Source organism: Coenobita brevimanus, chromosome 21, assembly GCF_032717465.1.
Source record: "Coenobita brevimanus isolate Jiangsu-jjx chromosome 21, ASM3271746v2, whole genome shotgun sequence".
NCBI classification, from domain to species: domain Eukaryota; kingdom Metazoa; phylum Arthropoda; class Malacostraca; order Decapoda; family Coenobitidae; genus Coenobita; species Coenobita brevimanus.
The window spans coordinates 5,841,989-5,857,112 of record NC_136974.1 but is presented as its reverse complement, the minus strand read 5'-3'; the positions used below and the strand labels follow the sequence as shown (position 1 = coordinate 5,857,112).

General features: G+C 42.7%; 1 protein-coding gene across 1 annotated transcript in view; it reads left to right on the top strand.

The window, feature by feature from the left end:
- Nucleotides 1–15,124, top strand: part of LOC145392093 (dynein axonemal heavy chain 5-like) — a 266,709-nt gene that overhangs the window by 186,183 nt on the left and 65,402 nt on the right. The window contains exons 64-70 of the mRNA XM_080266547.1: nucleotides 2,597–2,766; nucleotides 7,734–7,960; nucleotides 9,691–9,913; nucleotides 11,173–11,371; nucleotides 12,745–12,890; nucleotides 13,456–13,671; nucleotides 14,435–14,700. Of these exons, the coding sequence (XP_080122673.1) occupies nucleotides 2,597–2,766; nucleotides 7,734–7,960; nucleotides 9,691–9,913; nucleotides 11,173–11,371; nucleotides 12,745–12,890; nucleotides 13,456–13,671; nucleotides 14,435–14,700 (1,447 nt within the window). The remainder of the gene's footprint in view (nucleotides 1–2,596; nucleotides 2,767–7,733; nucleotides 7,961–9,690; nucleotides 9,914–11,172; nucleotides 11,372–12,744; nucleotides 12,891–13,455; nucleotides 13,672–14,434; nucleotides 14,701–15,124) is intronic.

The window sequence follows — 15,124 nt, the reverse complement described above, 5'->3', positions numbered from 1 at the left end:
ACTCTTGGCAGCTTTGAATCTAACAGTCAGTCCACCAATTACATTATCAAATAATACATAAAACACAGACTTTCTGAAATATGCTTCTTCAGGTGACTCATCCGCTTCATTTTGTTCTGATAAATTTGTATCTGCTGTGGCATCACCATCATCATGAAATCTTCTTTTGCGTTTAGCTCCAGCTGCTTTACCACGTCCATGATACAGATTCACCTCGATGTCCAGGTTTGAAGCAACTAGCTTTGCTTCATTCATTATAGCTTTCCAGTTATTTCGAAGACCTGTCAGTTCTACAAGCAAGCCCTCTATGTTTGACCCTTCAACATCCAGTGTCGCATCTCTAGCTTTAATAACTATTTTACAAAAGTCAGTTGGAATTAGGACTTTGTACCATACAACAGACATTATCACACAAATGAAGGATGTCACATTAGACAAAACTCCGCTTATTTCTGTTCTTGTTTTGGCAGTTAGGTTCAGCTCCAAGAGGTCTTCCAGTGCTAATTAGATGCCAGGCAGGTGGGCTGCAAAAGGCTTCACACTTTCAACACGATCAGACCACGTTCTTTGATCTTTCTAAAATGACGTCAGTCAGTCTGAAAATTTTGTGACCCATTTATAGCCTGTGTGTGCGTTTGATTATTTTCATAACAAAAAGTACCTCAAGAAATCACTTAAAATATAAAAAAATGTATTTGTGTAAGTCACAATTTGAGAAAATAATATTACAGGAAGATAACACTTAAAAATTTGGACATTTGTGTTCAAAACTAAAACAACCATTGTCTTCTGAGAAAACCCAGTTTGTTTACTAATAGCATGACCCACAGAAGATGCACGTGGTCTTAGCCTCATTTTCAAAATGTAAACAATGGCTGTCTGCATAAGATCCATACAACCCTACAGGCTACAATCATACCGGTAATGCATAAAAATAATGAAAAGTAGACTGTAAAAACACGAAAATGGCGTACCCAAAACATTCACTTGACGTTCATGGACACGAAGAGCTACAGGCCTATATACAGCCTTTGTAACTGCGATCCTATCTCCCTTAGGACGTAGGTAGAGTCTATAGTCAGTCTACCTGTCAAATCCGGCTTTTGACCAAATTCGTCCCTATTATTGAAAAACTGTACACAATAGAGGTTTTGATTTTTTTTTTTTCCAACATACTCAAGGGCCCCCCCAAGATCCCATGGGCCCCGGGGCAATGCACCGACTGACCCCCCCCCCCTCTCGGTGGGCCTGGCAGTACACCAAGTAAGCATTGGTATTGTAAGCTGAATGGTAAGACCACAGAGAAGGTGTTTTTCATGACAGAAGAAAAATAAAACAGACAAAAGGAAAAATAACAAGGTAATTATACCAGTATTTATGTATCTGGTATCTCGTGGCGCAGGTCATGTAAAACTCAAACGAAGTCCAAACACTGTTGCTGTTTGCTTTTCTGTGTATTCTTTTTCATAAATGACAAGTATGCATTACCACACAGAAGATTCTCATGTATAAAGACTAGAATGGATGTAAATAAAGTTAAATCACTTAAGCTGGAGATAACTGAAAGAAAGCAAAATGAGCCCTTGCCTCGTTCATGATGAGTTGTCAGTCGCTCTGCTTTACGCTCATTATGACACCAAAAACGTACTCAACAAACCAGTCTCCATTAGTCATACAATACCAATATATTTACACAGGGCAGTCATGATAACACATCTTCGCTTTTTGGAACCACCTCAAGTACCATCATTTGCACATTTTCCTTTAGGTTATCTCTTTTCCACTTTCTCATCCTCATTGGGCCGCCTGATCATGTTGCCACCTACAACACTTTCCACATTGGATCGCCATACTCCAAACTCCTTCTAGCACCGTCTATGTCCCCTCTTACTGGACCACCTTGTGCTCACCCTCTCACTGGGCCACATACCCATTCCCTAACTGAGCTTTCTTTCACCCACCCTCTAGTTGGCTCACCTTTCATCACCTCCTCATCGGGTCACCTCACGCCCGCCCAGATGCTGCCTGCCAATCAAAAACTTACCATTTGTCATTACACGTCCACTTCGTTACAACGGATATCCACCACGTCATCCAGGATCTACACCTTAGAAGCATCTGATATCCACCTCATCATCACAGGCATCCACCTCGTTGTTATACAGGAGAAGGGGCTTCATCTTCCCACAGATTTCCTATAGCTCTTCCAGCAGGAGATACAACCTTGAAATTAGCTTATATTTATTTGTTTAAGATCGTTTATTTTTGTCAGGATTCTTTTATACTATTTAGTTCTGTTCTTATAACTTATGCTTATCTATTGTCTTGTCCAAGTAGCCAGTGGTCTTAACGGAATCACTGTAAACATGCTAGTAATGTCATATAAGTTACATTATGAATTTTTGGGGGGTTTGATATGACTGAAAACTATATCTGATTTTATATCTATTGTGACTTGCAAGGAAAGCGCCAAAATGTATGCATCTTAGCTGTATTGATTATTACTTACTGTAAATAATATATAATTTTAGATTAGCCGTATTAACACTAGACTGAGAAGAGATCCAGCACTCCCTAACAGACTTGGACTCGACAGGGATGGTGAGCAATTTGTTCAACCGCGACGAGCAGAGTGAGATCGTGAGTGAGCTGATCCCGGTGATGAAGAGAGAGAATCCGCGCCGCCCACCCACCCCAGAGAACGTGATGGACTTCTTCCTTTCCCGCACCAGGCAGAACCTACACGTCGTCCTCTGCTTCTCACCCGTCAGTACTTACATAAGCTTGTTGATGTACTTTTCACTTTACTCACGGTTCAGTACCACCAGGCAGTCAGGTTAGTAAGGATGCATGTGTGAAGGAATTAACCTCATCACCACGGTGAAGTATTATTCATTATACTCAAGCTACCACCAAACTATTTTATTTCAGTCAGGAAGAACCTCTAGTTGTGAATGTGTTAATAAAAGCTACAGTATATCAAACAACTCCTGTTCGAAAAGTCTCTCCTACACTGAATAAAAACGCTCTAAGGTAGTTAAAATGAAGTGAAAGTGATGTCACTGGACTGAGCATATCCCTTGTTGTAAATAAAATCGTCAGAAAACAGCAATAATAAAACAAAGGCTGTAACTCTAGCAGATAGGTGTTTAACAGTGGATATTTATGCCTGTGAGGTGGAATCAGAATTCCAGGGGGCTTGAATGGTGAGTGAATAGGAGCGTGACCCTTAAGTTGGACAGGATTTGGTTAGTTTCTTATTCTGTCCAATTTTTTCTGACTCTCTGAGCCCTGGCTTACCCCATCCTAACGTGGGAAAAGAGGTCAGGATGATGTAATGATTGAAGATGATGATGATGAATCCATTTCGCTGCCACTGACGCGTTTGGTTATTTGGCTGTTTTACTCATTAAATCCAGGCTCCTTTGTTCAGATGAAGAAATTCCGAGCATTCCAAATATTATCAAGAAAACTTTGTGGCCTTTGATTATAACTTCTCTCGGTTAGCTAAACAATCTCTTGTAATGAGCAAAAGGGTCGCGAGTCAACACGCAGTGCATAGGCATAAATCTTAGTCCTCTTCTTTCCTTTTTCTTCAGTGTTCCTTCCATCTCCTAATTCATTACAAAATCACAAGTCATTTACTTCTCTTCACACGAACTTATCTAACAGTCTGTATCATCCTCTTTCTCTCTTGCAAGTAGCTAGTTATCTGTACACCGTTTTCCTTATGCTTTACTCACTCACTCACTTTACCCAGTCATTCATCTTTTTTCTGAGCCTATTACAGTTTCCATGTCCTCCTCTGCTTCGCACATTCTTCAATCACTCACCTCACCATTCCTCCATGTGTCGCCAAGTCAATTTAAATTTGTTACTCAAGACTGCATTATTAAAACTAAGGGCTCAAAGATGTGAACAAGCCCCCAATTTTTGCCATTCATTTTGTCACATTTTGGAAACTAATAAAATACTTGATGTTTCTTTCCCAATACTAAACGCGCCATGTACAATAATTCCTCTCCCGATCGGTTTAAATTTGACCTTCATAAATTAGGAGCGTGTCTACGTCTTTGGATACTTCGTTTTAACATTAGGTTGATCATTCCTTTCTTCGCATGCACTCACCTGTCAGCTTCATCCAGTTACCTCATTCACTCTCCCTCATGTTCCTCTCTCACTAAGATACGTTCCATTATTGACTCATCCCAGTACCCTATGTCCCTTTTCCTTCTCTTGCTTTATGTCTCTCATTATTTCTCACACATTTTGTCCTTAATTTTCTTGTTCACTTTTTTTCCACTTATTTTCTTGTCACTTTTCTCACTTATTTCCTTCTCTCTCTCTCTCTCTCTCTCTCTCTCTCTCTCTCTCTCTCTCTCTCTCTCTCTCTCTCTCTCTCTCTCTCTCTCTCTCTCTCTCTCTCTCTCTCTCTCTCTCTCTCTCTCTCTTTTTCACTCGTCTATTATTTTCGCATTGCTCTTCTCATTCACTTTCTTATTGTCCATCGTCATTTTCTTCCCACTTTTTAATATTTTCTTCTCACTCCCCTTACTCATTCTTTTACCCTCATACTTCATATCACCCTTTACTTATTCTTTCTCTCTCTCACCTGACAGTAATCAACCAGCGGCTTAATTCCTAACACCACATTCTCTCACTCAGTCTTTCACTACACTCTTTCAGGTACTCACTCGATCTTCCCTTAAACAGATTTCTTTCTTTTCCACTTCATTTTTCACCTCGTTCAGTTGTTTTCCACCTACAATGTATTTCTGTACGCAGCCAGTTTATTTTGGACCTAAACTAAGGAACGTGACTACCAACCTTATCACCTTAACCTGTCCTATCGCTCCGGTACGGCCTGTGGACCCTCCAAAGAAACGTCGTCTGTGGCACTTTGGAGATGCGGATTGGGAGGCCCTCAGGCAGTACTTCTTTGATTTTCCCTGGAATGATTATTGCATCCATGGCCGGGAGCCATCTGAGTGTGCATTGCGCATAACGGAGGCTATTCTCTCGGGCATGGAAGCATACATTCCATTCTCATATCCTTTGACTAATGCACGAAAGCCTTGGTTTAATCACGCTTGTTCTAATGCTGTCCGCAACAAGGAGAGGGCCTATAAAAGGTACCAGATCCAACCCACCCCTGAATCACATCTTTTATACGTTTCTGCCCGGAATCATCCTAAGTCTGTTCTTCACTCTGCTAAAAATAATTTCATCCGTATTAAATGCTCTCAACTCTCCAACTCGAATTCTTCCCGCTCATTCTGGCACCTTGCCAAAAATCTTTCTAACAACTTTACCTCATCATCCTTCCCTCCCCATTTCTACTCTGATGGCTGTATATCTATTTCTTCTACTGATAAAGCAGATCTCCTCGCTCAGACTTTCTCCTCCAGTTCTACCTTAGACGATTCCGGTGCTGTTCCTCCATCACTTACCCCCTCTGACTTCCTCATGGCTGACATTAAAAATTCTTCAGCTGATGTATTTTCTGCCATCACAGGCCGCAATACTAACAAGGCATATGGGCCTGACGGAGTTCCTCCTGTTGTTCTCAAGAACTGTGCTTCTGTGCTTACACCCTGCCTAGGCAAACTCTTTCGCCTTTGTCTATCAACTTGTACCTTTCCTTCTTGTTGGAAGTTTGCTCTCATTCAGCCAGTCCCAAAGAAGTGTGACCATTCCCAACCTCTAACTATCGTCCAATTGCTTTAACATCCTGTATCTCAAAAGTTTTCGAATCAATTCTTAATAGAAAAATTTTAAAGCATCTTTCCTATCACAACCTTCTTTCTGATCGTCAGTATGGGTTCCGTCAGGGACGCTCCACTGACGATCTTCTCACCTACCTTTCAGACTCCTGGTCATTCTCCTTTCGGGACTTTGGCGAAAGCTTTGCCATTGCACGTGACATCTCAAAGGCTGTCGATCGAGTCTGGCATAAATCTTTATTTTCTAAACTGCCCTCTTACGGTTTCTATCCTTCTATCTGTGCCTTCATCTCTAGCTTCCTTTCTGGTCGTTCTATAGCTGCTGTTGTAGACGGCCATCGTTCTTCTCCTAGATCTATCAATAGTGGTGTTCCTCAGGGCTCTGTCCTATCACCAACTCTCTTCCTTTTTTTCATCAATGACCCTTTAAGCTGTACATCTAATCCTATCCACTCATACGTTGATGACTCCACCCTTCATCTTTCCATTCGGTTCCCGCAACGTCCATCTCTGCAGTTACTTCAACAAACAAGGGATGAGGCTATGGCACTCCTAATGTCTGACTTTGCTTGTATCTTTGACTGGGGTAAAAATAATCTGGTTGTTTATAATGCATCAAAGACTCAGTTTTTACATCTATTAACCCGACAAAATCTTCCACAGGTATACCCACTAATGTTTGATAATATTCAGCTTAATCCTGCATCATCCTTGAACATGCTTGGGGTTTCATTTACTCGGGACTTATCTTGGAGAGATCAAGTTACATCTCTTGTAAAATCTGCTTCCAAGAGATTAGGTGTGCTAAGCCGACTCCGTTCCTTCTTTACCCCAGCACAATTGTTGACTCTATACAGGGGTTTTATCCTCACCTGTGTGGAGTACAACTCTCATGTGTGGGGAGGCTCTCCACATACAGCTCTTCTCGATAGAGTGGAGTCAAAGGCTTTTCGTCTCATTAACTCTCCTCCTCTTACTGACTCCCTTCAACCTCTGTCTCTTTGTCGCACTGTTGCATCTTAATCTCTTTTCTGTCGCTACTTCAATGTTCACTGCTCTTCTGAACTGTCTGCATGTATTCCTCCACCTCTACGACAGGCGCGTAGCACCGTTTAGCAGCAAACTCTCATCCCTTTTCTGTCCAACTCTCTAATGCTAGAATTAACCGTTACTCCCAGTCCTTCATTTATGCAACAGGTCAACTCTGGAACTGTCTCCCTCTGTCTGTGTTTCCTGCTTCCTATGATCTCCAGTCTTTCAAAAGCAATGTGTCCAGGCATCTCGAAATTATCGGATCTTGAATTTGGCTCTCTCTTGTATTTTGTGTTTCTCTTGGAAGGAACAATAATTGCGGGCTTGTGGCCTTTGGTTCCTTTTTCTTCGCATTAAAAATAAACATTAGCACGCCGACGTTCTTTATGTTTTACACTTACCACCTCGAAAAATTTAGAGCCCAGTGAGTGAAGGGACTAACGATGACAATAGCTGTATCCTTGAACTTGAAATTCCTCTCCTAAGCTGAATAAAATTGGAGAAAGATTGTATGAAATAACCCTGACAACGCCATCATATTCAAGGGGTTAAATTGAGCTGACCTGCGTACCAGTACGTAATCATTTTTGGCAACTCACCCTGTACCGTTGTGCTAAATTCACCCGTGTGTGTGTGTGTGTGTGTGTGTGTGTGTGTGTGTGTGTGTGTGTGTGTGTGTGTGTGTGTGTGTGTGTGTGTGTGTGTGTGTGTGTGAGACAGACAGACAGACAGACAGACAAAGATCTAATCCAAGTTATTCACATTCTCGCATCTATGACTGACTGTCAAGTGTATAAAATAACCTGATGTGTTCCAGATAAAACGAGTTGAGACTGTGGGAGAATTAATGATTAACACTCCCAGGTTGTCGGCTCACCCTCAACTGAATTAAATGGCCTGGTGTTTGCCAGAATCAAATATCAGAACCGAGATGACCACAGAGGAGTTGATATTATATGCCGCTTGTACTTTCTATAGGTTGGTGAGAAATTCCGGAGCCGCGCCATGAAGTTCCCTGGTCTGATCAGCGGGTGTACCATCGACTGGTTCCAGCCGTGGCCCAAGGAGGCGCTGGTGGCGGTGTCGCAACACTTCCTGCACAGCTACAGCATCACTGGCTCCAGGGAGGTTAAGACCAGCCTTGTCAAGTGTATGGGTACCATCCATGACCACGTGGCGCAGCTCTGTGCAGACTACTTCCAGAGGTTTGTGCCAGTCTACACCTACTTCTTGTACAGTATGCAAGCATATTAGAACTTGTGTTATAGAACAGATACAGAGCGGTTCGCTGTTATTTTACAGAACGCAATAAAATAAATTTTCTACCGGCGTTATTATGTGTATCAAACAACATTATTCTTTTAATGCAAAAACAAAGAATCCGAGGCTCCTACCCCACAATGTGCACAAAAAGATGTCATTACCAAATAAGTTGAACAAGAAAGCGCCAAAATCATAATAATTCAGTTTCACGATGCCTGAACAAAAAGGAGAAATATATTAAGCAAGGCAGTTCTGGAGCTGATTAGGTATGTACCATACCTGAATACCGGATACTTCTTGCATTTGTTATTTGAACAGAGAATAAGTAGAAATCTGATGTCAGATCGGTTGTGTGCACCCACCTTAATAGGAAAAGCTCAAAGAATTTAGAAGTTGCCTCGGAACTAGTGATGGTAAGAGAGACAAAATGCAACACTGTGGTGAAGAAAGGGAGGTTTATGCACTCTATATTGGTAGTAAAAAGACATAGGCATTATACGAGAGAGTTATTATTCCATCCATATGTGCTGTGCCGCTGATCGAACCCCAGATTGCCAGGTTTCTTTCATCATACTGGCTCCATCGGATGTGCTTTGTATGAGATTAACAGCTTCTACTTGCTGGAATAGTGGCAGGTGGGGGCAACCATCATCCTCTTGCTTGATGTAGTGTTGCCTACCTCTTCATCTTTATCATTCTTTTCTGTGTCTGCCGTCCTCTTTTTCTACTTTCTCCCATCTTTCTGATTACTCTTCTTTCACTGAAGGTGACTCTACACTGCGTGACAAGTCTAATAGTCTCCTGTAACCCTGAAAACCATGAAAATGCTGAATGCTAACAAATAACCAAATAGCGGGGTATTATGGAGCCTACTATGGTGTCCTCGTTAAGTTGGTGAAGCGATGTAATTGTGGCATCCACCCAAGGAACATACCTCCATAACCTTCCCTGTACCTCGCTGAAACGAGGTGCTGTCTGCTGCAATGAAACATCGGCTCACTGCACAGGACGGCCCTGCAAGAGAGAGTGCATGCCTGCATTTCATAGGTCTGCTCAGCCATACAGACGGGGGTTAATCAACAACAACAACAACAATTCGCCCAAGTGCTAGGGGGTTGTATGTTATGGTGGGTGCGGGATACCTTGGTTACAAGTAGGTGACAATGTGAGACCATTTTTACCAGGTAGTGGCACAGTTGCAGTTTTGGGTTCGATCCCCGGCTAAATATAGGTTGGTAAACAGTAATATACAAGAACGTAGTTTGTTATACTGTGCAAAATAAATCGAAAAGGAAAATACAGTATGCTGCAAAGCCGCTTTATCCGACGAAAATTGTTATAATATGACTCTTGTTCTCTCAGTCGATCTCTCATGATATGCAGATGCAATAACTGCCAGTCAATCTCCCAGTTTATCTCGCTTACTCTACACAGATCATGCTATAATTGCCTCTTGATCTCCTAGGTGGTTTTATTGCCATTTGATGACTTTATTTAACATAGGGAGGATCTGTAATAAAGAAAGGGATATGTAAAGGGTATAGCTAACCCCTCCTGTGCGGGAGGCATTTCCTAATATTACGAGAGGTCTTCCTTTATATGAAAAAAGTCGTCTGTACATAACAAGAACTGGCGATTAAATGTCACTAGGTTTAAGGGGCTCATCTTGCAGGTTTCGGCGGTCGGCTCACGTGACGCCCAAGTCTTTCCTGTCGTTCATCAATATCTACAAGAAGGTGTACAACGAGAAGCGTGACGAGATCGGGGAGTCAGCTGAGCGTATGACGTCTGGGCTGGACAAACTTCAGGAGGCGTCGGTGGCGGTGGAGAGGCTGAGGGAAGACCTGTCAGCCATGGAGGCAAACTTGGCACTGGCATCGCAGAAGGCACAGAAGGTAATGCATACGTCTTTATTGACACCCCCATGGTTAGGATAGCTCTAGTATATTCCAACTTAATTTCAGACTGCTTTGTCCAGATGAGAGCGAGTCATACAAGCCTTGGAGTGTTAATTCAGTCGCCTTCACTCCTCTCATGACCGATACAAGTGTAGTATTATATTCCAGCCAACGCCAAACGATTTTGTCCTTGCCAGGAATGACACATACAGCTTGAGAGGATTAATAATGAGACCCTTAACCCTCTCATAACTGGAACAACTCTATATATTCTACTTCAGCTAAAGCAAGACATGTTCGTTCGCCTGAGTGAGTCATACGAGCCTCAGAAAGTGTATACCTTCACTACAAGAGCTTCCTCCTAAGCTAATAACAGTCATCCAGTGACAGTCAGATAATATATGAAAATGAATAACCGTTTAGGTGTTGATGGGGACTGTTTTAAATCCTTCAGTGCGAGAAGTGCACCACCAGACAGCGACAGCACTGTTCTGTATTTTTTCTTCTTGCTGCTATCAGCCCCGTACGACGGGCGCGTAGCACCCGTCTAGCAGCAAACTCTCATCCCTTTTCTGTCCAACTCTCTAATGCAAGAGTTAACCGTTACTCCCAGTCCTTCATTTATGCAACAGGTCAACTCTGGAACTGTCTCCCTCTGTCTGTATTTCCTACTTCCTATGATCTCCAGTTTTTCAAACACAGTGTGTCCAGGCATCTGGAAATGATCGGATCTTGAATTTGGCTCTCTCTTATATTTTGTTTTTCTCTTGGAAGGAATAGTTTTGCAGGCTCGTTGCCTTTGGTTCCTTCTTCCTCACATTAAAAAAAAAAAAAAGTAGTAGTAGTAGTAGTAGTAGCAGCCTCAGGTTCCTATTGAAAGTGAACCCAGTGGACTGCAGGCTTAAGTTGCCCTCCTGTAGTCGACCATCCTCCTCTGGGGAATAGGGAGGGAGTTAAGAGACGTTTGTATAATCGAGTCAGTGGAGCAGCACAAATATATCGGTGCCACCACTTGAAGGTGTCCCTCTCCAACACCCTATTGCAGTGAAATTCTGAGGAGCCAGTGGTGCACGTCTAATTCGCAATTGCAAGAGCCGGAGTTCGATTCTCGGGCTGCTCAGTTCACCCAGCAGTACGAATAGGGACTTGGGTGTAACATCGACTGTTGTAAAATGTATTCTAGTTGAAGATTAGGATCCTTATGAAAGCAACAGACATAAATCCTAAGCCGTCCTCTTCCTTGTTGGCCCCACCAGATCCTTGAGGAGGTGACCCAACGCGCTGAGGAGGCAGAGGGCATCAAGGAGGAGGTGGAGAAGGTACGGGACAAGGCACAGGCGCTGGTGGACGACATCGCCAAGGACAAGTCACTGGCCGAGGAGAAACTGGAGGCAGCCCGACCCGCACTGGAGGAGGCAGAGGCGGCACTCAACACCATCAAGCCAGCACACATCGGTACGTCCTCTGAGCCCTGGGTTGGTCACAGATGTACCAGCTGTAGTCCAGTAGTCCAATGAGGTGCTTTTTTTCCTTTTCTTTTACAGGAAAGTCTAGGTTTGGGTAGGCTAGATTAAATTAGTCTTTTAGGGTTAGGTTAGATTTATATGCTAAGGTATGTTAGGTTAGGTTAGGCTGACAGGGTTAGTTTAAGTTAGATTCTGTTAGGGTTAGGTTAAGTTAGGCTAGGTTAGGGTTAAATTAAGCACAATCATCCTGAGAAAAAAAACCTTGGTGAGTAGTGCCGAAGCTGTATATACTGTACTATGGGAATATATGGCCGTCAAGCTGCTGGGGAAGGTTTGCTGCCTGCTTACCTCGTTTCACCCAGCAAAACAACATTAAGAACTAGGATGTAAAATTATGCGTAGCAAAATTAACTGTCTAGCCTTTTTTTTAGCCTCGTGCAGTCGACAGGAAATAATGTTAAGCTTGGACTGTCACCAGTTTACTACTACACTCAACACCTTCCAACACATCAGTAGCATACTGTCACCACTTGAACATTCAACTCTAACGTTTTTAGTACTGACAGCTGAACCCAGAATTCTGTAGATATGTGTATAATGTGTATATATATCTATATAGATAGGTAAATAGATAGATAGATGTACATATAGATAGATAGATAGATAGATAGATAGACAGATAGTTAGATAGATAGATACTGTAGATAGATAGATAGATAGATAGATAGAGATAGATAGATAGATAGATAGATATAATTTATTTATTTTTTTATTTACTCATTTATTTATGTACTCTTGATTCATACCTGACGAAGGGAATTGCGAGTCACAGGACCTACTCCCCTTAAATCTTTAGCCCATAATGCGTAGGGTATCTGCCTTAACCCCGTGAATCCGGGTGACTCCCTTTTGCAACTTATTTTTACTGTTATCAGACGATTTATTAAGTTTAGGAAAGGCCTCTCCAGTTGAAAGAGTTTAGAGCTGTATCCAACCCCTCCGCTTCGAAAAGTCTCTCCTAAACTAAATTAAATAGTCAGGAAACAGGCAGAATAAAATTAGAAAGACCTCCCATGTTCAGTAGGTTAATAACTTTGGTTTTACCTAAAAGTAAACTGAAGCCAGCGAAATCCATAGCTCCATTTCGTTTAGAGAATCAGTAAGTTAGGATATCGTTGTTATCTTGGTCTGAAACCTAGCTCAGGTTCCGACTTGAATCCTGAAGATGGACCATAGAGAATTATGATACATCAAAATCCAATCTTATCAGTATACTCGAAAGTAATCCTCGGGATGTACGATATAAGAAGGTAATATTTTAGACTGAAAAGATGAGCGTAACTTGCCATCCCCATCCTGCAGCCACCATCCGCAAGTTGGGTCGTCCGCCTCACCTGATCATGCGCATCATGGACTGCGTGTTGCTGTTGTTCCAGCGTCACCTGCAGCCCATCAAGCCTGACCCAATCGCTCCTTGCCCAAAGCCTTCCTGGGGTGACAGTCTCAAGGTGCGAGTAGTCGTTTTGTTACGCCTGCAGGTTTCATCATATCAAGTGCCTTACATTACGTATTTTAAGGGACATACTGAATAAGGCTGCACTTCATTCATCTCTTTAAGACGGACTTCATATCTGTCAGTCTCAATGCCAACACATTGGTAGTATAACATCCCTCTGATTGATGATGCCGCTTCTTATTCTTGGTTGTCGCCAAACAGTTTTATTTACCTGGGGAAAAACTTTAACATTCAAAAGGTTAATAAATGGAGAGAGAGAGAGAGAGACAGACAGACAGACAGACAGACAGAGACAGAGACAGAGACAGACAGACAGACAGACAGACAGAGACAGAGACAGAGACAGAGACAGACAGACAGACAGACAGACAGAGAATGATTTTTTCACAAGTGCAGTAAGCTATAGAGATCATGGACTGAACCTTAAAATGTCTAGCACAACTAAAACCGTACAAGATCACCACTACAGTTTCTACGTAGAGACCATAGAACCCAAACCTGTAGTCCTCTGTCGCCCCTGACCCATAACAGTCTCTCTTACGCTTTGTCGCTTTCAGATGATGGCCAGCACGACGTTCCTCTTATCACTGCAGAACTTCCCGAAAGACACCATTAACGACGAGGTGGTGGAGCTGCTGGAGCCGTACTTCAACATGGAGGACTACGACATGGACACAGCTAAGAGGGTGTGCGGGGACGTGGCCGGGTTACTCTCGTGGACCAGAGCCATGGCCTTCTTCTTTGGTGTCAACAAAGAGGTTCTGCCACTCAAGGTGTCAGGATTTTGCTTCTTCACTCTCAGATAGTGCTCTTCCACTCTTATATATGGCCTTGTCACTCGTAAACTTTTGTTTTCCACTCTTTTGTATTGTTCTTTTACTGTATATTATACTTTAATTCATATAATACTCATCTTCTCTTTTGTATTGCTCTCCTACTCTTATATATATTACTCCTCCTCTTTCACTTATATATCAGTCTTCCTTTCACATATATAACTCTTCCTTTCATATATTGTTCATCCACTCCTATGTGTTGCTCTTCCACTAAGATATATTCAGAGACGCATCCAGCATGTAGTTTAAAGGGTGGTTCAGTATTTATTTACCGACAGATAGCAATAGGTTTATCAGTGGGGTCAGATTCATACAGGAAGGTACTGGAAAATATCCGTTGCATATCCCTTTCAGTAATCATGTTTACTTATTGCAGTTTATGTCTTAGCTGTCTGCACTAACAAAAGGCTACTCTTTCTTTCTGGCAGTCTGGGAAAATTAATGGCACAGCTGAAAAAATAAGTTGAATCTCCATAACTCCCCTGTGTATCGCTCTACCACTCTTTTGTTAAATCACGAGTGAACTGTTGAGGCTTTGCTTAATATAACTATTGTAACTTATTTCACCAAATGGCTGTGGTCTGGTCTGTGCTGTTTCACCCCCAGTGTTATTTCATCAATCAGTCGTACATTTCACTCAGAAGTTTTTCTTATGCTGATGTTAAGGTAGTAAAATAAAGGTTTTGTACTATGGTGCCAGTCCAACCTGGCCATGCAGGAGGCCCGGCTGCGGTTAGCCATGGGTGACCTGGAGCGGGCACAGGCGGTGCTGGACGAGAAGCAGCGTGCACTTGACGTGGTTCGTGGACAGTATCAGGCCGCCCTGGCTGACAAACAGAAGCTCATCGACGCCGCCAGCGTGTGTCGCCGCAAGATGCAAGCGGCCGCCACGCTCATCAACGGCCTCGCTGGAGAGAAGGCCCGTTGGACCAGGCAGAGCAAGTCACTCAGGCAGCAGCTCGGCAGGTGGACATCTTTGACTTTCACTACACAACACAATTACTCAGGCTATCATTATTTTCAACTAATATTACGTTACTGATATTTGTAATTCTTGTATTGTACCCACGTGCATCGGTGCTGGAGAGGGAAGCCTTCACGTGATTGTACTGATATAATTGGGTGGCTCCGCTGCCCGCTAATACATACGTCCTTCAAAACCCTTCCTATCCCCCGAAAGGAGGATGGTGGGCTGCTGGAGAGCAGCAACTTCTGCATGCAGTCCACCTGGGTCATGTTCAGATGACCCAGAGGACACAACTGCGGCAATCCACGTCATCATCATCATCATCATCATCATCATCATCATCATCATTTTCCCCACGTAAGGATGGGGTAATGTGTTGTACGTGTATCATTTACAACATATCAGTTTTATTTCCTTATTTAG